We start from the raw sequence: 26352 nt of genomic DNA on the forward strand, positions 1-26352 counted from the left end.
TTTTTTGTGTTTCACATTACAAACTGTATTCATATTAGACCACTCTTAGCTGTTCTCCAAATGTGTGTCCCTTCCCCTTGCTTCCATCACGTGCAGATAGAAATAATATCCACGTGGAGTACTCATTCAGATCCAAACTTTGTCAGCCAGAGCCAGGCCACCTCACTGATACAGATTAAGGGCCAATATTAGAGGAGCCACACAGGCTGTTAACTGCCACAGGTAGGCCCTGAAAGGCGTGGATTGTGGTTTTGTCCCAGTTACGATCTACAGGGAATCCTCAGTACTTTTACTATAATGTCAAGGATTGAACAGAAAGTCTCTTAAGGTCGCTTTACCTCTTATAAAAAATATGTATATAATAAAATTGATTTTTTTTTAAGTTTACTTTTAAGAGATAATTTCAGGGCCTGAAATAAATTGTGTGTATCAATTAGCTCTGAAAGGAGTTACCTCAGCAAGCTCTTTTCAGATGGAGAAAATGCTAATCAGTCACTCAGTCCTACCTCTTATCTTCACTCTTCTGTCCTTCGATTCTGACTTAAGACTTAAGGGAGAAGAAAAGAGAAGTGTGGGAGAGAGAAATGAAGTTCTAAAAGCAAGTATATGACTATTCTTATTTCATTGTTTTGTATATTCTTTAATATACTCAGAAGACAATTTCTAAAGCAGCGAGCAATCTAACAGATACTCAGATGGACTCTAAAAATAAAACACCTGGTCCTTTGTACCACATTAAACCTAAGTCCCGGGTTGAAATTCTAGTTCTGCCACTTACTAATCTTGAAAACTGGGCAAGATTCTTAACTTCTCTAAGTCTTGATTTCCTCATCTCTAACACAGAAATAATAATAGTCCTTCATAAGACTATTGTGCCATTTAAATGAAATAATTTATGTAAAGCACATAGCTCAGTGCCTGGCCCCATAAGTGCTTGATTGATGTTAGGTAGCAGCTGCTACTGCTGCTATTAAAATACACCCCTCTGAACATGGAGACCTGGGCGTTCCGCGGTCAGTTGTTTTGACCCCTTTATTTTGAAAGGATAGCAAAACATTGCAGTTTTTGAATTCTTCCAGAGCTTAAAATTCATATAGAGTTTGTTGCGTCTTCAAGTCAGGTGTAGGCCAGCGTGAGAAAACCAGGGAGGAAAAACGAGTCTCCCAAGGCCTCCTTTGTATCCATTTAAAATAATTCACAGACAGGACAGAACTTTAGCTCCTCGTTATTACCGCATTAAAAGAATCATGTCCAAGCCACTAATGACGTTAAGGAGAAGTGCATTTCTTTCATTGCATTTTGGGTTCTTGATAGTAAGTGAATGACTTGTTTTATGGAATGAAGGGAGAATAAAAGGAAACTTGTGAATTTTCAAAAACAGAGGGGGCGAGAGGAATACATAATATAATGTGTAATCTCACTGTCAAATCACTGCAGCTTGAGAATGGTCTTTCCTTAAAACAGAATCTTGAATCTTTTTTTCCCAAGAAAAGCAGTGGAAAAGTCACAACTGTTTTACTCAACTATTTCGTCGCACCAGTATTTCCAAGCATAGAGCAGTAAGGGATTTCTCCTCCGTTCCATATGTCTTTACATGGTAAATATATTTATCTAATTTTGTTGGTCTTTGAACTGTTCTACATAAGTGAGATTTTCCCCACAGATTGTAGTTTATTCTTTTAAGCACCAAAACTTTTAACATTTTAAGCATTTTTGCAGAATTTCTCTACCTTCTTTTAACAGAGTAGTTACATTGAACCTAACATGATTGGAATTAGCTTAAAACAGTAGTGTTCTTAGAGCTATACTCTCAGCTCAGTGAGGGTGTCAGCTTACATGCCTCTGCAATAAATGGTTCTAGGCAGCTTGCTTTTTAAACTTCTGCCGTCTGCCTTTTTAGTTTGTTCTTTCTCCTTTCCACATATTCTCCGCACTCTTAGTGAGCTGCCTGCTGCAGCCTCTCTCTGCTAATTTCTGTTTCTACTCTGTTACAGGCTTGGCTTTTTGTCTAGGAAGGAAGTAGGGAGGGATGGACTTGAGGGACTCTTCTGTGACCAAGAAACCAGTTAATGCGTACATGGCTGCTTTAGCAGCATTTCTGCTTATTTTCTCGGCTGTAGTTTATTTTACTAATATCTGAGTTGACAGGAGGGAGGCCATGCACAGTATTAAATGAGGAGGAGGAGGAATCTACCTCTGGCAGCTTCTCTCACTAAACTTCTATGATGTGCATAGTGCTAGATGCTTCATGTATATTTGCTAATCCTCACAATGTCCCTGCAGGTGCATTGTATTACCCCATTTTACAGATGAGGAAATTGAGGCCCAGTGAGGTTTTTAAGTTTTGCCAAAGATTACTCTGTAAGTGGTAAAGCCAGGAATCAAACCCAGTTTTATCTGACTCCAAAGCCTGTGTTCGTTTCACACCAGGACAAGTTTTTTCCCAAACTCAAACCTGACATCTGTATGATTGAAAAACTAATCTATAGTCCAGCTCTAAGAAGCATTGACTTTATTAGCAAGAGGTATTAAGCCTTTTCCAGGTTACAGTGTATATTTTCCTAAAAGTTGTCCCTGTTTTAACATAATCTGTAAAATTCTGTGAATGCACAAGTTCTAGAAAGGTTTCTCAAGCTAGTAGCTACACTAGTTTTCTCAGGTGTAGGTAATACTAGGGGACCCCTATTTAAGTAAACCTCCACCCCCGTCCTGATTTCCGGCTTTTCAGAGGCCCTTCTCAATACTGTCACTTACTTAATTTGCTTCCCATTGGTCTCTACCCCAGTGAGTAGCACCAGGGTAAAGAGTTTTGCCCAAGACCATCTACTTTGGAATAATCAGAAGCATTCAGAAACCTCTCAGCACCCACGTGACTGCGCCATGACGGAAGAGTGTTTCTTCAGCACCCACATGCTCTTAGCCCGGGAAGTCATTGTAGCAGAGCTTGGCTCTGAAATCCATCTCATCCTTGGGACAGTAACTAGGTACTTGGTCTTTGAGCTTTGTATTGGACTCTTAGATATGAGTGGGATCATGAATTTGAGAAGGTAGGAGACAAGAATTAGACTTTTTTTTTTAGTGAGGGGATCTGTGCTGACTTCAGATTCTCCTTGTCCAGCTAATCTCTTCATCCCATTAGAGCATTACTACAGATTTGTTAGTGGCAACTGGGTTCACTTTAGTACTTCAGAGATAGAAGGGGCTCTTAGATATCTAGTTTAATCTCATTCTACAAACGAGTACACTGAGCCCCAGAAAGATAAAGTGACTTTTGCCAGGTCACACAGTAAAATGGTTTCACATATATTTAACTTGGTGCTAAAAGCTGGAGGATTAGTCTGTTCCCAAAGTGGGTATCCTGTATTGAGCTACAGTAGGAAAAAGTTCAGCTGTGGCAAAGTGCATTGAAAATAGGAGAGAACTAGGAAAACAATTCATTCACAGTTTTACAGGTTCCTTTTGTAGTTTTCCCCTTAGGGAATCTGGCCTGGAATTTTACTCAGCTGCTGACTGTATAGAGAGCAGTGTCATGTCAGGCAGGCTGAAAACACTCCTGGTGTTGATGAGCAGTAATGCCATTTGAAAGCTTCTGTTTTAAGGGGATTACTGTTCTTCGGAAATCGGCTTCTGAGACTGTTTGTATTAAGCCCAGGGATATTTTAAATTGCACTGAGTCATAAGAGCAAAAATACAGAAGGAGGCAGTCACCATGAGCGGTCATCACATGCAGTAGAACAGTCAGTAACTAGGCTCACCCAGTGAGGCACAGGCCATTGGAGTTCTAACTAAAGAAATTGTTGTTTAAGTATGAACTTTTACTATCACTGGGCATAAGACAGAGACATGGTCAGACATAGCTATGTTAGCCCCGTTATTCCGTGTGTTAGACCTGTTTGTCAACGGTAAGTTGATCTGAGACCCTCCAGAGGATATGTAGACTAGGTTTGGCCATAAGTTTGAAATGGAAACTGAAAATATTGGATCAAATTAGTTCTTCATTTATAAGAGGGAAAAAACCCAGTTGAGAGGTGCTCATAAGAGATGCCTCATAAGAAGGGTAAGACCTTCCATCAAAGAGATCTTTCATACAGATAGGTGCTTCCCAGTTTAGCCACTGAAGAGGTAATGGAGGGAGAGTGGGAGGGAGGAAGGAGGAACAGGGGAAGAGAAGGAGAGCAAATAAATTAATTACTTTGTTAATTAATTAAGGTTGGACAAGCCTGAATTTTCTTGCCAGTTGTGATACTAATTAGCAGTGTGACCTTATGTAACTCACCCAAGTCTCAGTTTCCACTGTAAAAACAAGGTAATGGTATCTATTGTACAGGGTTGTTGAGATTATTAAATGAGATAATGTTTGTGGAAGCACCTGATACGGTCTGAGAAGTGGCAGGATATTAGAAAGCTGTCATTACCACGTCTCCAAATTGCCCGGAAAGCCCCTATAGCCTTTATTTATTCCCTATATGCTTTAGGCATCTGCTGCTTTTTGACTTTAAGATAATGCCCTGCCTCTCCTGGAAGTTTGGGGGACTGATTGTTAATTGGGGGACTGATTCTGTGCTTTTTCCTTTTCAACTGAAGGCTAGCTGGTTCAGTGTTTCCTAGCCTCTTTTTGGGCTTCAACACAAATATGGTAACAGAAGGTAAGGAGGGAAAATTGACTTTCTTTCCCCAGTTCAGCCAGGAGTGTATTCAAGCTCCCACCGTATGTCCTAATCTTCTGCCCCAGCTATGTCTGTCCATTCTGGTCAAACACTGGCAGAAACTACCTCAGGTCTCCGGTATGCACTTGGGAAATAATACAGTAGACTGCTTTCATAGTTGCCTATTGGTGTCTGTCAGCCCTGGGACCTAGTTCTTCCTGTTTCTCTCAATACCCGTTCTACAAGATTCTTCAGCCACCCTGTCCTAGTGACCTATTGCCCAACTAGGGAAGCACCACTGGCTCTCAGAGGGGCTGCAAACTTTTGAGCCGCACCCAAACAGTGGTGCATTAAGTGAAGCATTCCCAACCTGTGCACTCACCAAAATTTCTCATTTGTCAGGAATTTGACCCAAAAGAGCCCTGGCTTATCTTGGATCTAGGAAGGTGACTACTGTGTTGACTCATCCAGTGGATGAAATTGGATCAGTTTCTAAGACCATTTGGAATTTTCACTTTCCAAGACCTATATTCACTTATGAATTGTAAACCTACAACAAAATCTGGATGTGTTTTAATACTTTGTAGATAGAGCAGGTTTTGCTTCTGGGGGAAGAATTTGACCTGCCCAAATATAATATAACCTACTTTTTTTAAAAAGATCTCACAGTGTTCAAGCTTTCTGTTTACTAATAGTTAAGCTCAAATCATATTTAGCTGTCTACGTTCCCTTTGAGTTGTAATGATTGAGGAAGGACCTTTAAGTAAAAAGTCTCAAAATGTGATTATTAATCTCAGGCTACTTTTTGTTCCAGATGGAATGACGTGAAAAGCATGTGCCAGTCAAAATCATGTACTAGTAGGATCAAGAACACCCCCCCTTCATGTCCAGAGAGTTTTAATTAGTGTCTTATGAAGGGGTTAAAATCCCTTACAGGGAGTTCTTGATTTTAAAAAATCACATATGAAAGGCTGTTACACAATTTACTTTCCCTTTTTTCCCTTTGCTGGTTTGGTGTTAATATTTGAGAGGATGGAGGTGTTCTTTCTATGAATTCCCTAGGTATCTGGCTTCTCCATTTTAGAATTTAGACAGGAAGTAAACACTAGAAAGTAAAGTGAGCAAAGGAGTTTATAATATTAAAAATGGGAGGAGTGGGAAGTTGGTGGGAAGTATTTTCTTCCTTTTGTTATTCAGATTTTGCGTTTGACTAATGGGTGGGGGGGTTGTTAAAAGACAACAAGAAAACAAATCTAAAAAACAGGTAGCGTGAACCAAGCACTTCAGACCCTCCCTGCACCTCACTAACAGCGGAAAGTTGCAGCATTTTTCTCAGTCTTCCATTTCTTAATTATAATTTGAAGTATGTCCCAGAGAGGAAGGAAGTGAGGATTAATGGAGAAATGTCTTCATGAATTTGAGTTCCTCCGAGGCAGACTCTTCACATGAAAAGGTGTAGTGGGCCGGGTAGCTGTCATTGTTCTTGTTGTTTTTGGTGCTGATGTTTTGATGCTTACAATGATTAAGTAGGTTAGATTGAACCCTAAATTCATCCACCACACACACTCCTCCACCCCAGATAACACCACATCATTTTCACTGGGCTCTTTGTGTTAGCCTGTTTGCAGACCGTAATTTCACACGTGGATTATATAAGCCACTCAGGCTGATAGCACTGAAAAGTTTGATTGGAAATTGCTGAGCATGGTCAGGTTTGTGCTTTCGGTTTGCAGGTCTTGAGGTTGTGAAAAGAGCTGAGGAACAAACTTCCGTGACCCAGGTGAAAAAATTAGGGAAAGTGTTTTAATAATGACAAGCCAGTACAGTTTTTTTAGGGTACTGAGGCAACCCAGAAGACTGCATTGCAGGACACCAGGGGCATCTTGCCAACCTCTTTGTTCATCATGTTTTGCAAAAGCCTCAAATTTTATGGCTTTCTCAGTCTCCTCCCTGATGTTTCCTGCAGATTGGAGGTGCTTACTATGGTAACCCAAACACAACTGTTTGTGTGAGTGTAATAGGGTTACAGCTACACAATAACAGCTTCAACTTTTCTGTTCTTTCAGAAAGCCATCATTCTCCAGGTAATTCTTATGACTTGAAGAGGGAAGTAAATGCTGGTAGTCATTAGTGGATGAATTAATGGGGCTGTTTCATCTGAACCCTTTGTGAGTTTTGCTTCACCCCTGAGTTCTGCAGCTTTGTGTCACCTCAGCAAGTCTCCTAACTTGTTTGTGTTTCATCTGTGGGAAAATGGAGCTCATTTTATTTACCGAAATGCTACTTTACTATTTAACTATTTGCTAATAAAGTGCTATCTTTGGGAGCGAATAGTTACATTTTTCCCATTTAGGAAGACTCAGCTTGAGGAGATCTTGCTGTTAATTCCCGTGTAACTGTGAGTAAATTGTTCAACTTCTGAAAGACTTCATTTTCTACAAGGGTATGGTAATCCCTGGTAAGGATTAGCACTTTCTACTCAACTGTTTCTGAAGATTTGCAAAGATCAGATAAAATTTATTTAAGAGACTTTCCCTCACACACATACAAAACACATGCCATGAAAGGAAGGTAGATAGGAGGTTTTTATCAATTTAAAGGACAGCTTGGAACAGGCCCGTGAATGGAACTAGTTGAATTATCTGGCAGACTTGAGCCAGATAATGGCAGGAGCCATTTGTATGCTTGTGCTGGCCCTCCTGGTGAGGAAGTAAGAAGAGGCTTGTGCCCAGAGTTGAGAAGGACAGAATGTGTGCCCAGTAAACCCATTTGTGTGATGTCATAGAAAAAACAACATGAATATACTGGAAACAATGAAAACTCCAGAATATATGAAATTGAGAATGTGGAGATAGATGAAGAAATGAAGGATTCGAGGAAAAAATCAGGACCTGCTAGCCGTGAACAGTGGAGCCATATAGTAGTACTTGGGATCACATGGCAGTCGACAAGCGGTGCCTTTGAACCACCTCACCTAGGGGTTGTACCCTTTTTGCCAGACATCTACCTCCTATGTAATCCACACAGTTGCCCTTTGGAGTAGATAGATTTCTTCTTAACAGATGAACAGGGTCACTCACACCAGTGTGTTGCAGAGCCAGGATTTGAGTCCAAAACCTGGATGAGCTGATAACATCGGCTGGTACAAACTGCATAACACAGCATAAAAACATCTCTAAGTCAAAAGAAGGTGCAAAGCAGAAGCAGTGAAGGTGGAGAGCCTTTAGATATAATGTGGAGTGAACAAAATTCGGTCCTAAAATGGTTTCCAGAACCTGTGACATGTTAATGACCATTCTATGACAGACATTGGTTTATAAGCTTCAAGAGTTAGAAACAAGTGCTGAGGACTTTGGCAGGTACTCCATTATTTATATATAGTATTACATACTCATGCATAGTGTTAAATAATTATAGAATTTCTCCTTTCACAAATGGGTTAAAAAATCTGAGGGGCAGCCTCAGGTGTTATTTAATAAATCATCTTAGCTGTTCATAGGTGTAAGTATCCAAAACATGTTTTGTCACAACCCAAAGCCATGAAACAGCCCAAAAAGGAACCTGAAAGAGATACATGCAGGAGGGAACTCCATAAAATACTCTCAAACAAAAGCTGCAAATGTCACAAGGAAATCTAGTTGATGAAAGAAACCCAGTGTGAAACAGACGAAATAAATGAGACATTATACTGCCAGAGAACAACAGAATGATACCTTCCAGGTGCTAGGGAAGAATAACTACATGTAGGCTGCTCTGTCCACCTGATTTTATTATTCAAGGAAGAGGATAAAATCAAGACACTTTCAGACTCATGTAGATAAAAATTACCTCTTATAAAACCTTGCTGAAAGAAATACTACAGGATATATTTCGAGAAGAAAGAACATGGACTCACACTATTGGTGAAAGAAATCAATAAAGCGTGTTGGTAAATCTAATTAAGTGGGGACTTAAAATTATATATATTGAAAATTCTTAATGTCTACATCAATTTGGATCTAAAATTCTGGAAGAGACTATAGGATTCAAGGGTTGCATTTCAAAGGAATGTTAGAGTGTTAAAAGTTTGGGAGAAAAAACATTTCTTATACCCTAATCTGCCTGTCACTTGCCACCTGGCAAGTTTCTGTTCACTTTATTCCTGTCCCCTTAAATTGATGGATGCTCACAAGAGCATTAGGATAAATAAAACACAAATGCAAATGCGATTTTGCTTTTCAATTAGAGGTTTATGCGTGAAACTCCTGAGCCCTAGGCAAAAATTACAAAATAGACTGACTTATTCTTTCTTCTTCTCACCTGACCTTTTATGATATACAACAAAATGTATATCACCCTAGCAAGGACAGTTACCAGGCTTAGGGGCTGAGATACTCTCTAACAGCAGACTCTGAGCTCTGAGTGGCCTTGCCCTTACCTCCTGCCTTCTGTGTCTTCACCCAGGATGAAGACAGTGGAATAGAAGACAGGCTTATCTTTAGAAATAACATGAGGCAAGAGAGAGAGTGAGTTGAAAGAAACCAGTCAGCAGACTGAGTTCAAAAATGATACAGATGCGAGCACGGTCAGGACTTTAGGGATTAATTCTGTGGAAATCCATAGGGAACTATCTCCTATTGCTGAATGCAGGTATCACAGGTAATGTAGATGGGAGAGGGGGCTTGAGGTGAGAGTTATGAGTCGCTAGGTTTTCGTTCAGGTTTAGATGGATAGCTGTATCTATCTAGCAGTGAAAACAACTGCCTTAAGAAAAAGGATACCCTGCCACTAAAGGTGTTCACAGAGAGATTGCTTGTCAGGGATGTTGTAGAAATAGTTCCTTGATGGAAAGAGATTTAAGTAGGCTTTTTCTAATCCCTAGAATTTAAGATTCTTTATAGTCAGGGAACTTATTTTTATCTTTCAAACAATACTTTGTTTGTGGTGTATTTCTCTTTGTAACCTACTGATTTTAACAACTCTAAAGGGGAAGGGGGAGGTACGTGAAATAGTGATCATCTTAGAGACATGTAAAACAGGGTGTGAGATAGTGGATTTATTTTGTAGTTAGCACAGTGATGTGGACTGCTGATGAGCCTAAGATGAGACTAAGGCCATGAGTCAGTCACCACAGGAAATACTTGGTTAGTTAAAAAGGTTTTCAAATTGCCCATGAATTCCTTTCAGGGAGCACATACTCACGTGAAACATTTTCGAAAGGACCAGTGTGTTCTTAGTAGACTGTGAAGATGGAAAGGAGAGAGACATTTTTTAACACCTCCTGTGTACTCGAATATACAAGGTAGAGATTATTACCCTCAGTTTATAGATGAAGGAACTTGGTATGCAACTTTGAGAGGTAGAACCAGGAATCAAACCCAAGTGCTCCTGGCTATAACACCTATAATCATTTTTTCCCAATGTTTATTGTAAAATTTTCAAACACACTGCAGACTTGAAAAAAATTGTACAGTGAACATCCATACACCCAACTCTTAGATTCTACATTTTACAATATTGTCTTATTGTATATCTTTCCATCTATCCATCCTTTATGTGTTATATTTTTTTTGACGCATTTCAAAGTAAACTGCAGGCATCCATAATCTTTCTTAACAGCTTTATTGAGGTACGCAAATCAATAGTTTTAGTATATTCATAGATATATGCACCCATCACCATAATCTATTTAGGACATTTTCATCAGTCTCCAATCTTCTCAGTTCTGCCCCAGCCCCTGGCAACCATTAATCTTTCTGTCTCTATAGATTTGCCTATTTTGAATGTTTCATATACATGGAATCATACAATTTTCAGGTCTTTCTTCCTGGCATCCTTCACTTAACATAGTATTTTCGAGGCTCATCCATATTGTAGCAAGTGTCATTACTTCATTTCTTTTTCTTTCCAAATGATACTGCATTGTATGAATAGACCACACTTTATATATCCACTCACCAGTTGATAGTTGTTTCCACTTTGGGGCCATTATAAATAATGCTCCTATGAACATTTTTGTACAAATTTTGAGTGGAAATAAGTCTTCATTTCACTTTGGTGTATACCTGGAGTGGGATTTCTGAAGCATATGGTAACTCTATGTTTAGCTCTTTGAGGAGCTGCCAAATTTGTTTTCCAAAACAGTTGCACCAGCGGTATACCAGGGTTCGAAAATCTCCACATCCTCACCCGACACTTGTTATTATTTTCTTTCTTATTCTAGGTCCGTAATCTTTTTATGACCCTCCTCCTCCCATTGACTCCACCTTGACGTAAAGCTTCAAACCATCATGTCAGTGTAGTACTGTCCAGGCCCCTTTGTGGCTATGTGATTTGGATCAGCTTTAGACCTGACTCACATTTCTTACTTATGAAGGGAATTTGTCTATCTGGGCTTCTTGAATTGTTTCAAAGTGGCATCATAGCACAGAGGTTAAGAACTTTGGCTTTAAAGTCAAACCAACCTGGATTCAAATCTTTGTTCCCCTGCTTAATTTCTGTGTGCCCTTGGGCAAGTCTCTTTACCTCTCTGAGCTACAGCTTCCTCATCTGTAAAGTGAAGATAATACCTACTACCTTCTTGGGCTTGTGGAAGTAAATTTACGTAGTAGGCACTGAATAAATGGTAGCTGCTGCTATTACTTTTTAATCTGTTCTAATGGTATTTGTGAGCCATGTTTAATATCAAATAAGATTCTCCAACATTCCTGAAAGGCCTGAAAGACTATACAATTTGTAGGCTAAGGGGTTGAGGTGGTAGCCTATGGAACGCATGCCAAAGATGTCATCTGGGTCTGCTTTCATCAGCATGCAGGCTGGTTGCCACTACCGCCAGGCTCCCCTCCCTGCCACCCCACATCAATCCTTAGCTTAGGACAGTTCTTTGCTGCCAGGCCCAGCCGTTCCCTTAAATCCCAAGGGACTGACACAATGGAACACCACTTTTTAAAAGTCTCTAGCCCCTCTGTGGTGAGGAGAAAGAATAATGAAATCATCAAACACTGAAAACACCACAGACAGCTTAATAGGACAATCATAAAAAGACAATATATTAACATAATCTTGTGGCATTTGTTGAACTTAAAATTTGGTGGAAAATCAGCTCCAGAGGTGGCATCTGTTTCTGAGCATGCCCAGGGTCACAGATAAAGTGAAAAGGCAGAGTCACAGAGAATCTGCCCTAGTTACGGACAAAAAGTGGAAACCTTTCTGATCAATTGTTCAGTCACTTTAGTGACAGTTTCAGTGGGAGAGAAAGCAGCACAAAGATTCTTATCAAGGACACAGGAGAACTAAATAGGATTCAGTAACATAGTAAAAAGGGTCAGCTGCACCTTTTTTTAAATCCTTGTTTCATAGAGAAGGAATGGAGTTTAGGATATAAATGGATATAATTATTCATTATACAATTATTAGAAGGGAGAATGTTGGTGGTGCCGCCACATAAAACTTACCTTGAACAGAGAACTTCCATGTATTCCTTAAAAGACTGTGTACTATACATGTGGTTAAAAACAAGAGGAAAAGGGAGGGTAGTTTTAAATGTTTGAGTTTGTTCTGACATTTTTATTTTTTCAGTAAGAAGTCTGCTGAGACTCACATGCTAGTGTCAGGTGTGTGCTTTGCCTGAGCAGCACTCAGCGGTAGCATCTGCGGGGCATTGGTTCCGGGACACACATTCCCCCTACTCCACCCCCACGGATGGAGATGCTCAAATCCCTTATATAACCTGTGCACATCCTCCCACATACTTTAAATCACCCCTAGAGTACATATAATACCTAATACAATGGAAGAGCTATGTAAATATTTGCTGGCGCGCAGCAAACTCAAGTTTTGCATTTTGGAACTTGGTGGAATTTTTTTTTTTCAAGTATTTTCGTGCCGAGGTTGGTGGAACCTGCAGGATGTGGAACCCCAACTGTATGTATTCTTCTGTTGGGATGAGCCCTCTGACTGAGACGCTTCCATTCTAGTCGCCCTCAGCTAGACCTGTGTTTATTCTTCCCTTTCTAGGCTTCTTAATGTGTAGTCATCAACCTTTCTCCTACCTACTTAGCTCCTTTTTTGGTTCCTTGAACTCCACCCACAGCCTGCCCCAAGCTTCACCACTAGCAGACAACCCAGTTTCTTAAAACACCGTGTTCATCATGTCACCAAACCCCCCGCCACCCCAGCCCAAGCAGTGTGCTTTGGGCCCTTGTACTGTCTATTCCAGAATCCCCACTCCCCTACCTACCTTTTACGGGCAGATTTCCTTTTTTTTTCTCCTACTTAGGTCTACTATTCCAGTTAGCCTATACATTTCCACCTCCTGTCCTTTACCTGTGTTCTTTTTCCACCAGGAATCTCTGATCTCCTCCTTTAAAACTGTTCTAATCCTACTGGTCCTGAGATGCCCTGCCCAGGTCCCATCTTTATGTAGAATAAACCTTTTCATATGTAGTCCTAAATGCTAGAGGTGCAAGATGAACAAAATGATCCCTCCTCCTGAGGAACCTTATCTCCCTGCATTCTCACAGTTTTTTTACTCAGCTGCAGCCACACTGTCCCTACTTCCTGTCCCTAAAACCTACCAAGCTAATTCCCATCTTGAGAACTTTATACTTGCAATTCCTTCTGCTTTAAGATACTCTTCCCCTCACAACTTCACGGGGCTTATTCATGTCATCACTCAGGTTTCAGCTCTCATTGTTTAGAGCATTGAACGGGGGGTGGGGGGGGGGTTGGGGGGGGGGCCTTCCCTGACCATTCCAGCTTCGTCAGCCGCTGGGCACTCTGCCATATGCCCGTACTGATCTTTCCTGGTTTACTTATCCATGCCTGCAGTCGTCTTGGTTTTCCTGCCTTCCACCCCCACTGCAGAACGTAAACTGAGGGCAGGCGTTCTGTCTTGCTTATTACCACAGTGTTCGCAGCACTTTGAACATACTGGGCACACAGCAGGCTCTCAGTAAATATCTGTTGACACTGTCACAGACACTGTGCTTGGCTATAGTGATGATGGGCTCTGAATAATGAACATCCAGGTGAGTGACCTGCCCGGTGTTGGAATAAGCTACTGGTGATTGCCAGAAGGTCACTTTCCATTTATGTGCTGTTTATCTTCTGATAAGACCTGCTTAATGTTGCCGTAGTTTTTGCCTCTCCCATATACTGCTCAGAGCAGAATAAAATCTGCCTCGTTTATAATGGGTACGCTCAAAGCTAATCAGGGCTGCTGGCCTCGCTACAAATACCGTGTGTTGAGAGATGTGGAAGAGCCATGTTGCTGCTATGATATGGCCTTGTGACAAGCTGTCCATTCCAGGGACTAAGAGCTGTACCCACTAGCATGCCCTGTTACCTCAGGCCACTCACTTACTTTCTTTGTGCTTTTATTTTCTTCCTTTGCAGAATGGATTTTGGGGCTTGGCTGTGAATAATACCAAGAAAAATACAGAATGCATAAAAAATTTAACTTTTCCCCCTTCTTAGATGTGAACGATTAGAAGAACAACTAAATGACCTAACAGAGCTCCACCAGAATGAAATCTTGAACTTGAAGCAGGAATTGGCCAGCATGGAAGAGAAAATTGCATATCAGTCCTATGAACGGGCTCGGGACATCCAGGTTAGCATGAAGGTTCAGGTGTAAAAGCAAAAGGCTAACAGAAAGTGGAATGTTGGTTTCCAGGGGCTAAGGGATTAGGGGGATGGGGGGTGGGTTATTGTTGAATGGGTCCAGAGTTTCAGTTTTATAAGATGAAAGAGCTATGGAGATAAATGGTGGTGATGGTTGCACAACATTATGAATGTTTAATACCACTGAACTGTACACTTAAAAATAGTTAAGATGGTAAATTTTATGTTATATGTATTTTACCACAATAAAAAAAGAAAAAAAGGAATGAAGTACTGATACATGCTACAATATGGATACACCTTGAAACCTTACGCTCAGTGAAAGGAGCCAGTCACAAAAGGCCACATAGTGTATGATTCCATCTATAAGAAATGTCTAGAATAAGCAAATCTGTGGAGAGAGAAAGTAGATTAGTGGTTGCCAGAAACTAAGGGAAGGGGGAAGGGAGTGATAGGTAAAAGGTAGGGGTTTATTTTGGGGATGATGAAAATGTTCTGGAATTTAATAGTAGTGATGATTACATAACATTGTGAATTTACTAAATGCTTCTGAATTAAACACCTTAAGATGATTAAAGTGGTAAATTTTATGTTATGTGTATTTTACCACAATTTAAAAAATGTTTAGGGGGAAGAAAGGATGGAGAGGGTAGAATATTGAGAAGCTTATACCAAGTGTAATACACCTGCTCTTCAGATGAGGTGCTCTTCCCCAAAGTCTGTGCCATTTGGAGGTGGTATGCTTGCTTGCGTTCTTAGGAGGTGCTTCTTAGGATCACAGTTGTCTCAGTATATGGAAAAGCACGTGTGTTACGTCTGTTCGTTGCTGCTTCAGGAGCTGCTGTGACATGTCTCAGGGCCATCTGACCTATCTTCTTCTACGGTAAAGGGGGCTTTTGTGCTAGCTGCCAAATCCAAACCTTTTACAGGTGCATTGCCAGGCAGTTTACAAGAATAACACATGAGGCAATAATGTTTAAGGCTAATACTCCTCTAGTTTAATCTCTGGGAAAATACAATATTTAACTTTTTCTCATCCCATTTGGGAGATATTTTCGAAGAAAACAGTTGGTGGTTTCACATGAAAGCATCTTGAAATAAACTAGTCTTAGAGAAGGGAAGTGGTCCAGGAAACTTGCATTACAAAGAATCAAGGGAATGTCTAGATCATTTGCCCAGATGCCATCTTCTCCATGCCCCGGAATTCTGCTTACGTTTTAGTTTTTTTCCCCAAGGTCATTCTGGGCTGGAATGTATCTGTTGTATGTCCACTCTCTAGCTTAGCTTCAGTCTGAAGTTGCCTAGCCTTTACCTCAAAGCCCAGGAAACCAGGGCCCACTGAAACCAAGATCAGAAAAACCCAGGGCTCCCACCACTGCTGAGCTTTGGAGGGTATCTGACCATTGCTAAGGAAATAGGTTCTGTCCTCTGAGTGTTGTGGTAAATTTTATATAAACTCATGGTGAAGATTATGGCCTTGAGAGGAGCAGATCACTTGAAATGTTTGGTCAAATGTTTGGGCATAGTGTCTGTCCTCTTCACAGAGATCAACTCTTCTTAAGAAGACAGAGCAGGGAGCCCTTTCCCCTGATGTCAGGGAGTTATTTAACTTGAAAAACACCAAGTAGTGTGTACAGGGATGTCTACAGGATGTTCACCTCTCCATCGTATAGTGGGAAAGTTGGAAATAACCTATGTCTCTCCAGTAGGGAACTGGCTGAATAAACTGTGACATATCCAAGCTATAAATGCTAGGTCGCCGTTAAAAAGAACTAGGTGGGCCTCTACGCGTTGACACGGAGAGATCTCCAGGACTCGCTGTCAAGTGAAAAAAGCAAGCTGTAGATCAGTCCGGGGGTATGATACTATTTTCATTAAGGCAGACAATTTTTAAATAATTCCATGCATATCCCTAGGGACATATGTGTATAGACTTAAACACGGGTGAAAGGATGAACACACACCAAATTGACAGAGTTACGTCAAGGGCAGGGACTGGAACTGAGGAAAATACCAAGAGAGACTGCCTTTGTGTCCTATCTGAAATGTTTTTATGTTGAACGATTATGTGTGTCCTGTGCAACTTAATAATTTTTAAATGGAAAAAAAGAGAAACACAGTCATATATTTGAGATCTTGTTATTAAAATATTCAAGACCAGATCTAATTGTGGCAACTGCTTCCTGTGAGCTGTCCCACAGGAATGCAACGGAAGGCAGTTTAGGTGAATAATAGTTACTTGAATTGTGAGTTATGCATTTGGCCTCTCACGTTCAAGACTCTAGCATATTTTAAATCATTGGCGTGGCTCAAGATGCATCTGTCTTGCCCAAGGGGCATGTCAGCCACTCAGAGTGCTTGTGAGTAGAAAGCTTAACTCTTCCCTGTCTGGCCCACAGGAGGCCCTGGAGGCGTGCCAGACCCGCATCTCCAAGATGGAGTTGCAGCAGCAGCAGCAGCAGGTGGTACAGCTGGAAGGGCTGGAGAATGCCACTGCCCGGAACCTGCTGGGCAAACTCATCAACATCCTCCTGGCGGTCATGGCAGTCCTCCTGGTCTTTGTCTCCACGGTAGCCAACTGCGTGGTTCCCCTCATGAAGACTCGCAACAGGACGTTCAGCACTTTATTCCTTGTGGTTTTCATTGCCTTTCTCTGGAAGCACTGGGATGCCCTCTTCAGCTACGTGGAACGGTTCTTTTCCTCCTCCAGATGATGCTGGCACCAGAAGGCAGTGCTCCCCTACCCTCTGGCGAGTGCATGCGGCGAAGAATTAGACAGCAACTTACCTACTCTGAAGTTTTCTACAACAACAAAAGAGTTGAGTGAATCTGTTTACATTTAGAATAACGTTTTTTTCTTCAAAAGACACAATTGCAATAGTATTTTTTAGATTTTATCCAAGAAGTTTTTTGGGCAAAAATCTTGGATCATTTTTATGTAGCATGATTTTCCTTGGGATGCAGATCTCAAACAGTCCTTTAACATGAACCAACAATCTGGAGCACACTGAAGGGCATTCTAAATTGTGGCTTGAAGGACTGCACTAAAATCCACTAAAAAGATGCGAAAACCTGATTAGGGAAACCAGTTAAACCTAACACCCTGCCTTGTCTGGGCTCACCACCTCTCCCCCCTCCCAGACTAACTTTACTGTGAAGTCCTACCACATTCCATGTCTGAATTTCTGGATTCGGGGTGGATTTTCCTTGTCCGTGGAAGAACACATGGATCTCCCTGGCTTTCTCACCCAAGCTGGCCACTCATGGTAACCCTGGAAGTATGATCACTTTTGAACCTGGTCCCTTAACCTTTGCTAGGATACACAAGTGAGAGCATCATGCCCCAAAGGATCACTGCACAGTCCTACTACAGTATTTTGAAGTAGCCCTCTAAATACTTAACTTTAAGCAAATCCCATGGCCGCACTTTTAAGGTTTTTTTTAAATATGTGTATAGTCACCAATTTAAAAAAAAAATCTGAACAGCATACTTGAAGAATGTAATACTCAAACTCTCAGTGCTTCCTTATGGTTTCTAATAGGATTTTTTATTATTGTTATTATTATTATTGGGTTTTTTTGGAAAGGGTTGGGAGGGTCTTTTATTTTTTCCTTTGAAATAAAGAAGTGATGTTTTTAAATGAAGAAATGTGTGGATATTTAAGTGTGCTGCTCCCTCTTGTCTTGAAACAATTTGAGTAAAGGAACACTTGCTGTAAATGCCACCCTCTGACACCCTTGTTTTGAGACCCAGCTTAAGCTCCACCCTCTGGCTGCTGCTACTGCTTTTTGGTGTCCTGCCACCCCACACCACCACTTTATGGGCTTGGCTTGGTTGGAGAGGAAAGGGGTGCGCAGGGAGAGGGGGAGGCTGTTTCCACAAACCAGCATGATAAGGTAGAGACTTTTTTTGCCCCAACAGTATGTTTACCCAGTGACTTTGGGCTGGGATTATCTGTAGGAAAAATTGAGACTGTACTATGAGAGTCGTAAATAATTCCTTGTGTTTTCTTAGTTTATTTTTTAACACCCCCTAATTACTGAAACCAAAGTGATATGGAATCTTCTGCCTGCATTTTGGCCCCAGCATCTTTAATTTCAAAGCTTTATTCTCTCTGCCCGAGAGAATCAACTGAAGGTGATTTCTCTCTAAAGAGCAGAGAAGGAAATGTCAGGTTAGAAGGACTCAAGTTTGGGGTATAAAATGTTGTCAGCGTCCTCTTCATCTAGACTGACTTATTCACATAACTATGCTCAATGGACCTTTATAGACAGTTTAGAAAAATGGACTGAGCCTTCTTCCCCATCCTATAACCAGTTCTACCATCCTGGTGGAACTTGGGCTTTTAGAGCCTATCTAGAAAGCTTGGCCGACCTTTTCGTATTCATAGTATTGAATCACAAATGCTGTTCCCTCTTGGCCTCTGTTCTGTGCAACCAGGTGATGAGCAAGGGGCACATACTTTGCCCTGAAAAGAGTAGCAAAGCATGCTCTGCCCATCTCCCCTATACCAGGAAATTCTTCTGGAACTAGGTTAACACTGCCTGTCTCTCTGAGAGGATGGCTGACATGACAGCTCCAGCCTCCTGTGGCTTGGCAGGCTGGCCTTCTCAGAAACAGCATGTTGTTTCCATAATCATTTTCATATTTTAACTCAGGTACCCCTATCTTCATCCCCCAATGATTGTAGTACACCTGTTAGCTCTGTTGACCTCTCAAAATCAGTGCCCAGAGCAGCCTCCACAGGGGTGATTTTTCTTTTAAAAAATAATTGGAACCAATTTATGTTCAGGCCAAAAACAAATTGTTCGCAAGCCTATGTATTTACAATGTTAACTTTGCCTAAAGATATTGCAGTGACTTTAGGCAGAGGTGCCAAAGGACACCATGACCTTGTCGAACTAGCACAGTTTTTCCTAATTTTTTGCTTTAGTGAGGGAAAGACAGTCCCACAAAGTTATTAGAAAGATGCTCTAGCCACAATCCTCCAGTTTTTCTAAGACAGAACTTCTGAGTCCCCTGAACTGTGTAGAGGCTACAAAGTATTGTGGGCACTGGAAGTCACTGGCTAGATGGATTGAAATTGTTCCCATTTGCCTTGGGACAGTTTCTGTCAAAGGAAGGTTTTCACCTCTGGAAAGCCCCCTGAGCTCCCAGCCAAACAGGCCCGCGCTGACTGTCCATCCTCTATTCTCAAAATGTCCTCGGAAGGACCTCCAGGATAGGTCAGGCACGGTAATGGCTTTCTAGATCTCTTGTCCGTTGATTATTCACCAGGTCCAACAGTTGTCTGCATTTAATGCTGTTTGTAACCGTGCATCTATTTTCTCGCCTTCCTTCCACTTCGTGCTGCCTATACCTGTTGCCTTTGAGCTTCTTGGCATTGTGGCTGTTCTTGGGTTCTCTTATCTATTCAAAGCTCTTCTATAACCTCGCTCTAATGGTTTAACAGTTCTGTGGATGGAAACTTATCACTCTAATGCTTCTTCTCTTTTAAAGACTACATGCATTCCGTTTGAAATGAAGCATTCCTGGGTTACTGGTTAGTGCTGGTGTGTGAGGCTGACTGTGGTAGCCTGGGTGACTCTGTTCAGGTTGTAGGGTGACTAACATTTACCTTTTTTTATGATGGTTGAACGGCACTTCTGTCTGCTCCAATTTCAGTTCTTTGGAAAGGTATTCAGTGCATCCTAGCAAGGAAGGCTTTCTATTCCACTGGCTCCTTAAGAAGCAAAAGTGGGTTAAATTTTACACTTCCCTGACTGGGTAGGGTTTTCTCTCTCCCCTGTACCCCCTCCACCCAATTGAGGTAAAAATCTGATACGAAGAAAAACTCAGATCAAGCCTTCCTTGCTAGCCATGTTGTAACAATGCGCATAATTTTCATGGGGTCTTCGCTGTATTTGGTTTTGTTTCTGATTTCATATTCCTTTGAGGTACAGTCAGATGAAATGCTGAATTCGAAGTGAGTTCCAGTGAGGAGCTGCCTTTCATCCTCGGAAAATGTGCATCCAAAACAAAACCAAATATTATCAAAAAACTGACACAGGTAAAATTATGGTTCCCACCCCCACGTGAAGCTGGGGATTTTGAACGTGGCTCTAAGAGTTAACATTTCTGTCTGTGTGTCGTGTATGCTGGGTGATGCCCTCAGTAGGATTGACTACTAGACTGTAAGTGTGTTTTATCAAAGTGTGTAAGAATAAAAACTCACTCGCACGAATTGAAAAGTACAGAAATGACACTTGTGAACGTGTGAACATTAACACTGTAGTTGATAGATCTTAAGCTGCTAATTGTTGAGAGAGAATTACATTTTTGTTTTGTCTGGTTGCTGCAGATTCTCAGCAGCACTTTTACTGTACATACAAATTGAAATAAAGACCTCAGCTAATAACGAGGTGGTTGGACTCGGGTTTGTTTTGCTCATTATTTTTGCATATTCAGTTCCGGTGACAAGCTTGTCAGTCTGAAAACTTTCCACTAGTTTGTGCATTAGAAACTTTGTGTGTGTGTGTGTGTGTGTGTGTGTGTGTGTGTGTGTGTGTGTGTGTGTGTGTGTTTAGCCAGTACCTTAAAACTGTAACCAATAGCTGATAGCTGGGTAGCTGTCACCGTCTCCCTGGATTGTATACACTTCATTTCAGACTGGCATTTTGCCACAGTTCCTTTAGGCTGGTAGGTAGGACTGCCTTTTAGTGCTTTGGAGGGAGTTCTTGAGAGGCAGTACCCCCCAAATTCAGCATCTGATGCCCGCAATGGGTATAATAATCCCTGTCCATTGTTACAAGGCTTTGTTAATAAACCAATGTTATGATGGGTGTAAAAACTTACTTTACAAAACAGAGGAGGTTTGAAGTTCTACATTCATGAAAGGGGTTATCTTCTAGCCTAACTCCAGCTATGGTTTTGGTATAGATGTAGTAGTTTCTATTACGGCTTTTCTTTGATGATCTCTGGGAGGTCTCTGGAAATCGAGAAGCTCTAATCTTGCCTTTTTGTAATTTTTTTTTTTTTTTGGCCGCGCTGCGGCATGCAAGATCTGAGTTCCCTGACCAGGGATCGAACCCGCGGCCCCTGCAGTGGAAGCGCAGAGTCTCAACCACTGGACCACCAGGGAAGTCCCTAATCTTGCCTTTGACAGGGTACCAAACAGGGTCCTCATGACTTGGTCCTTCACACCCCCAATCTGAATGTCGAGATGTTTAGGCCACACTTCTGGCTTACTAGTTCTGTGCCTCCTACCCCATCTATAAACTAGAGATATCACACCCATCTTGATCCTACCTTGTGGGTGATGTGAAAATAAGAGATGCCGCTTGTGAAAACTTTTAAACTCGCTGTGAGAATGCCCTAAACTTCTTGAAATGTGGACCAGGCTGCCATGTACAGATGTGCAGGTTGTACGCCGGCCACTCCCAAGGGGCCGTAAGAAAACTACACTGTGAATGACACGTCCTAGAGTTTCACAGTGCACAGTGGGCACCCAGAACAGCCCTGACCGCAGCTGATAATTTGAAAGCCTGATTTATTGTCATCCATTAAAAACTTTGGAGAGTGGAAGGCTGGGAACATAAATCTGAGAAGCTGTGGTGTAGACAACAGACTGGGGAGGCAGGGGATGGGTGTGTGGCCAACTGGAAAATGTCTCAGGCCTCACCTGAAGTGTGCATCTGTAGTGCTTTAAAACTCTGTGAGCTAAACTAAACTCCTCGCCAACTTGTGACCCCAAATCTAGGTAAGGAAGAGTAGCTAACATTTATTGAGTACTTACTGAATGCTGGGCTTCATGTTTGGTCCTTGTAATGCAATTCTCGCTTAATTCTCCCCAGGGTCTTACACAGGCCTTGTCATCCTCATTGTCTAGGTGAGGAAACGAAACTTAAGTGGCTTGCCCGAAGTTATACTGTTAGGAAATGGTAAATGAATGTGATGGAAAATAGGTCTGCGCAATGTACGTAACAAAAGATGGGTGTCCACAAAGAGTTCATACAAACCGAGAAAACCGTCAGCTAAGTAGAAAATAGGCAAAAGAGTCACAGAAAAAGAAATGAATCACCAATAAGCGTTCAGTAGAAAATGTTCGGCCTCATGTGTAAATTCAGTGCGTTAAATGGAAAAAAAAAAAAAAGTGGTGAAATAGTATATTGTGTATTTGTGTTCAAAATGGTTTTGTTTGCATAAATATATGTATGTAAGTATATAGAAATGAAACCACATTAAACTGTCCCCAGTAATTACTTCTGGGGAAGGGAGTGGGAGGAATGGTGGTGAAATAGGACTTTCATGCTCGACTCCTATAAAGTATGAATCTCTTAATACAAATGTATTTGCGTATCTTTAAAAAATCAAAACTTTTTAAAAAGAAAATAACAGGTCCCTTGAGAGGTGGAAAAGAGATGACAGTGTTACTCATGCCAGACTGTAATAGAACATCTTTTGCTTTAGGATGGCCTTAGAAGGAGCTCTGGACCAAGTTTGGACCACCCGTTGGGCTTTCTTGCCACCCTGGATTTCTAGGCTTTGTGGTCAGATGGCCATCCCAGTGCCAGACAGGACGTGGGGCGGTGGGCTTGCAGCAGCTGGTACCACCTGTTCAGTTCAGCCCTTCATTCATCCTACAGCATTTGAGAGCCACTCTGTGTACCAGACCAGGCTGTGGAGATGTGCTCAGTCAAGGGGAGAGGAACCTGTGTTGTAATAGAGCTGGAAGCCGTGTGTGGGAGCGAAGAGGAGGGAGCAGTTCTGACCGGGCAGTTGGGAAAAGCTGGACGGAGGAGGGTTTATGGTGAGTGAAGATGAGTGAGGAGGGCCTTCCAAGTTGAAGGAACAGTATTGGGAAAACCGCGGAGGTGACAAAGGCCGAGGGGAGTGGTTCAGGCAATGGATCAGAGCCTCAGATGGCTGGGAGGGTGCCTGGAAGAACATGTGAATCAGGGACAAAGTTAAAAATAGTTGCGGAAAAATTCTGAATGCCATGCTGAAGGTTTACCCTGTGGCTGCAGTGAGGTGTCGAGTGGTGTAGTGACCCATCCTGTGTTTAAAGACAATTATAGCCCTTCTGGAAGGAACCAGTAGCCTTCTTTTCATGTCATCCAAGTCACTTAGCTGGTTGAGAAATGCTGTCCAAGGTATTTGATCTTTTGCCTTTTGATCCTATAATGGAAGGAGCTTAAACTTTTCATTTGATCTGGGAGGTGAGGGTATAGTGAGGGTATAGGAAGCTCAGAGTTTACTTCATATATATAAATGTGTGTCACTTCTGGCATTAGAATCGTTAAATTCTACAACAAGAGTGCTTACAAATTTATTCAGGCGTCTGTCTTAATGAATGCTTAAACTGTCCAAAGGAATATTCTTTTAGAAGACTTCATTTCAGTAGTTATTGAGACTCTATTAAAATGTACAGCAAACCATTATGAAAATAAATTATAAGAACCACTCTACCTTAGAGAGCGGTTGTGAGGATTAAATGAAATAATTGTGCGGTGCCTCACCCGGCTCCACAAATGGTCTCAATTATTGTTATTAATAGACTGAGAATTCCTTGAGGACAGGGAGCTGTCTCACTCATCTGAATCTCTTCAGACTGTATCGTGTCTCTCATTCGTTCTTACCTGATGAAGGACCCAGTAGCCAGAGTTTGGGCTGTCTGTAGCCAGCTCTGTGTCTCTTGAGTTGGTTTGGAAGACCAAAAAGTAATCAGTATGTGTCAAGGATACTCTGACCATAGAAACAACAGACGAAAGCATCCCAGCCAATAGGGAACAAAAGCTGGCTAATGGATGCACATACACTGGGCTGAGGGGCTAACAATAGATTTTACTGGTGACTTCTTAACCACAGGTAAGGACGTTGCTGTGTTCATGACTGTGTCCTCAGTGCCTGGAATGGTGCCTGGTGCATAATCGGTGCTCTTTGAAAAGTGGAATTTTAAAATTGCTACATATTGAATCCCTAGTCTGTGCCAGGCACAGTGCCACTTGTTTTACTGCTAATTCTTACAGTTGCTCGGAAGAGGAGATGGTGTAATTTCCATGTTGCAGATGAAAACAAACTCAGATAGGTGTTTGGGTCTTATCCAATGGGCAAGTCGTTTCACTAGTAGATGGCAAAGCCAGGCTTTGGACTCAGGGACCCTGAATCACACTTCTTTATGCACTGGAAGCATTTTTTTTCTCTTTTACGTGTTTTCATTAGGTATCTTCCGGAACATAAATGAAGCACTTCCTGCTGAAATTCATTTAATCGTCATGACCAGGTTGCCAGCCCAGAGACACTGACTTGGATAATTGGAATGTTATGCTGTTTGCCCCTGCACTAAAACAACCCAGACTACTGTACTTACTCTTTTTTGAAAGTACCAGCTTTAATGACATACCATTCAATTCAGTCGTTTGAAGTGTTCTATTTGGTGGTTTTTGTTTACTGACAGTTGTGCATCCAGCATCACTAATTTCAGACCATTTTCATCACCTAAAAATGGAACCCTCCACCCATTAACTGTCACCGTCCTATTCTCCCAGCCCTAAGAAACCACTAATCTACTTTCTTTTTTTTTTTTTTTTTTTTTTGGTGGTACGCGGGCCTCTCACTGTTGTGGCCTCTCCCGTTGCGGAGCACAGGCTGCAGACGCTCAGGCTCAGCGGCCACGGCTCACGGGCCCAGCCGCTCCCCGGCACGTGGCTCACGGGCCCAGCCGCTCCGCGGCACGTGGGATCCTCCCGGACCGGGGCACGAACCCGCGTCCCCTGCATCGGCAGGCGGACTCCCAACCACTGCGCCACCAGGGAAGCCCCACTAATCTACTTTCTATCTATAGGCTTGCCGATTCTGGACGTTTTATGTAATTGGAATAACATCATATGTGGTCCTTTGTGACTGGCTTTTTTCACTTAGGATGTTATCGACGTTCATCTATGTGGTAGCATGTTTCAGTACCTCATTCTTTTTTACTGCTAAATAATATTGCATTGTATGGATACACATTTTTATCCATTCATCAGTTGTTGGATATTTGGGTTGTTTCCATTTTTTTAGCTATTATGAATAGTGTTGCTGTGAACATTCATGTACAAGTTTTTGAATGGACCTTTGTCTCATTTCTCTTGGGTATATACCTGGGAGTGGAATTGCTGGGTCATACAGTAACTATGTTTAACCTTTTGAGAAACTACCAGACTGTTTCCAAAGTGGCTGAAGCATCTTACATTCCTACCAGCTGTCTGCACATCCTCACCAGCAGTTGTCATCATCTGACTTCTTAATTATTCCCATCCTGTGGGTGTGAAGTGGTATCTCATGGTCTTGATTTGCATTTTATGTGTTTTTACACTAACATCTCTTTTCAGAAGCTTTCCTATCCATATCTTCCCAACCCAGGCTGTGGCTGTCACATTTCATTATTGCCACTATGCTTGCCTTACCTAAAAGCGTTTCATTTCCCCACTGAAAACTGCTTCTCATCTACTATGGGCTGGGATTCCATATAACCCAACTCGTCAGAATTATATCCAAAGTAAGGTTAACTGGATTCTGAATGAGTCCCCACCAATAAGTAAGATATGTGCTTGGACTTTGTGACTGCTGATCTAGCAGCTTTGAGACTATTTCTGCTTAAAACCAAGATTTTATTTTTTTTTTAAAAAGAGTGAGGAAGGAGGGCTTCCCTGGTGGCGCAGTGGTTGAGAGTCCGCCTGCCGAGAGTGAGGAAGGAGAGAGAGAGGGAAGGAAGAAAGGAAGCCTGGCCTCCCACTCGTCATGTGACCTTGGACTCAGCCCAAGTCCTCACGCAGGTGTCCCCCGCTCCTCCCTTCCTGCCTTGTACTGCTTCACTTCTCTGTTCCTTTGCATGTGCTCTTCCCTCATCTTGCAGTGACACCCCCCCACCCTATTTATCTGCCTGGCAAGCTCTTACTCTTTTTTTTTTTTTTTTTTTTTGGCTGCATTGGGTCTTCGTTGCTGCGCGTGGGCTTTCTCTAGTTGTGGCGAGCGAGAGCTACTCTTCGTTGCGGTGTGCGGGCTTCTCATCGCGGTGGCTTCTCTTGTTGCAGAGCACGGGCTCTAGGTGTGCGGGCTTCAGTAGTTGTGGCACGAGGGCTC

The 26352-nt window shown here is 41.9% G+C and overlaps 1 protein-coding gene across 25 annotated transcripts in view; it reads left to right on the forward strand.

Moving 5' to 3' along the window:
- The window catches only part of TMCC1 (transmembrane and coiled-coil domain family 1), a 163088-nt gene extending 145194 nt beyond the window's left edge, over positions 1 to 17894 (forward strand). For 16 of the 25 annotated variants that reach the window (XM_028479827.2, XM_024123837.3, XM_028479831.2 and 13 more), the window contains 2 exons: positions 14103 to 14238; positions 16649 to 17894. In XM_028479827.2, the coding sequence (XP_028335628.1) occupies positions 14103 to 14238; positions 16649 to 16963 (451 nt within the window). In that variant the 3' untranslated portion in view covers positions 16964 to 17894. Of the gene's footprint in view, positions 1 to 546; positions 603 to 1488; positions 1598 to 4584; positions 4624 to 6712; positions 6815 to 14102; positions 14239 to 14877; positions 15133 to 15955; positions 16107 to 16648 lie in introns of those variants that run through there. The other 9 variants (XR_008615873.1, XR_003677075.2, XR_008615874.1 and 6 more) reach the window with 9 other exon arrangements.
- Positions 17895 to 26352: the final 8458 nt, after the last annotated feature.

The sequence above is a fragment of the Physeter macrocephalus genome, chromosome 18 (genome assembly GCF_002837175.3).
Source record: "Physeter macrocephalus isolate SW-GA chromosome 18, ASM283717v5, whole genome shotgun sequence".
NCBI lineage: Eukaryota > Metazoa > Chordata > Mammalia > Artiodactyla > Physeteridae > Physeter > Physeter macrocephalus.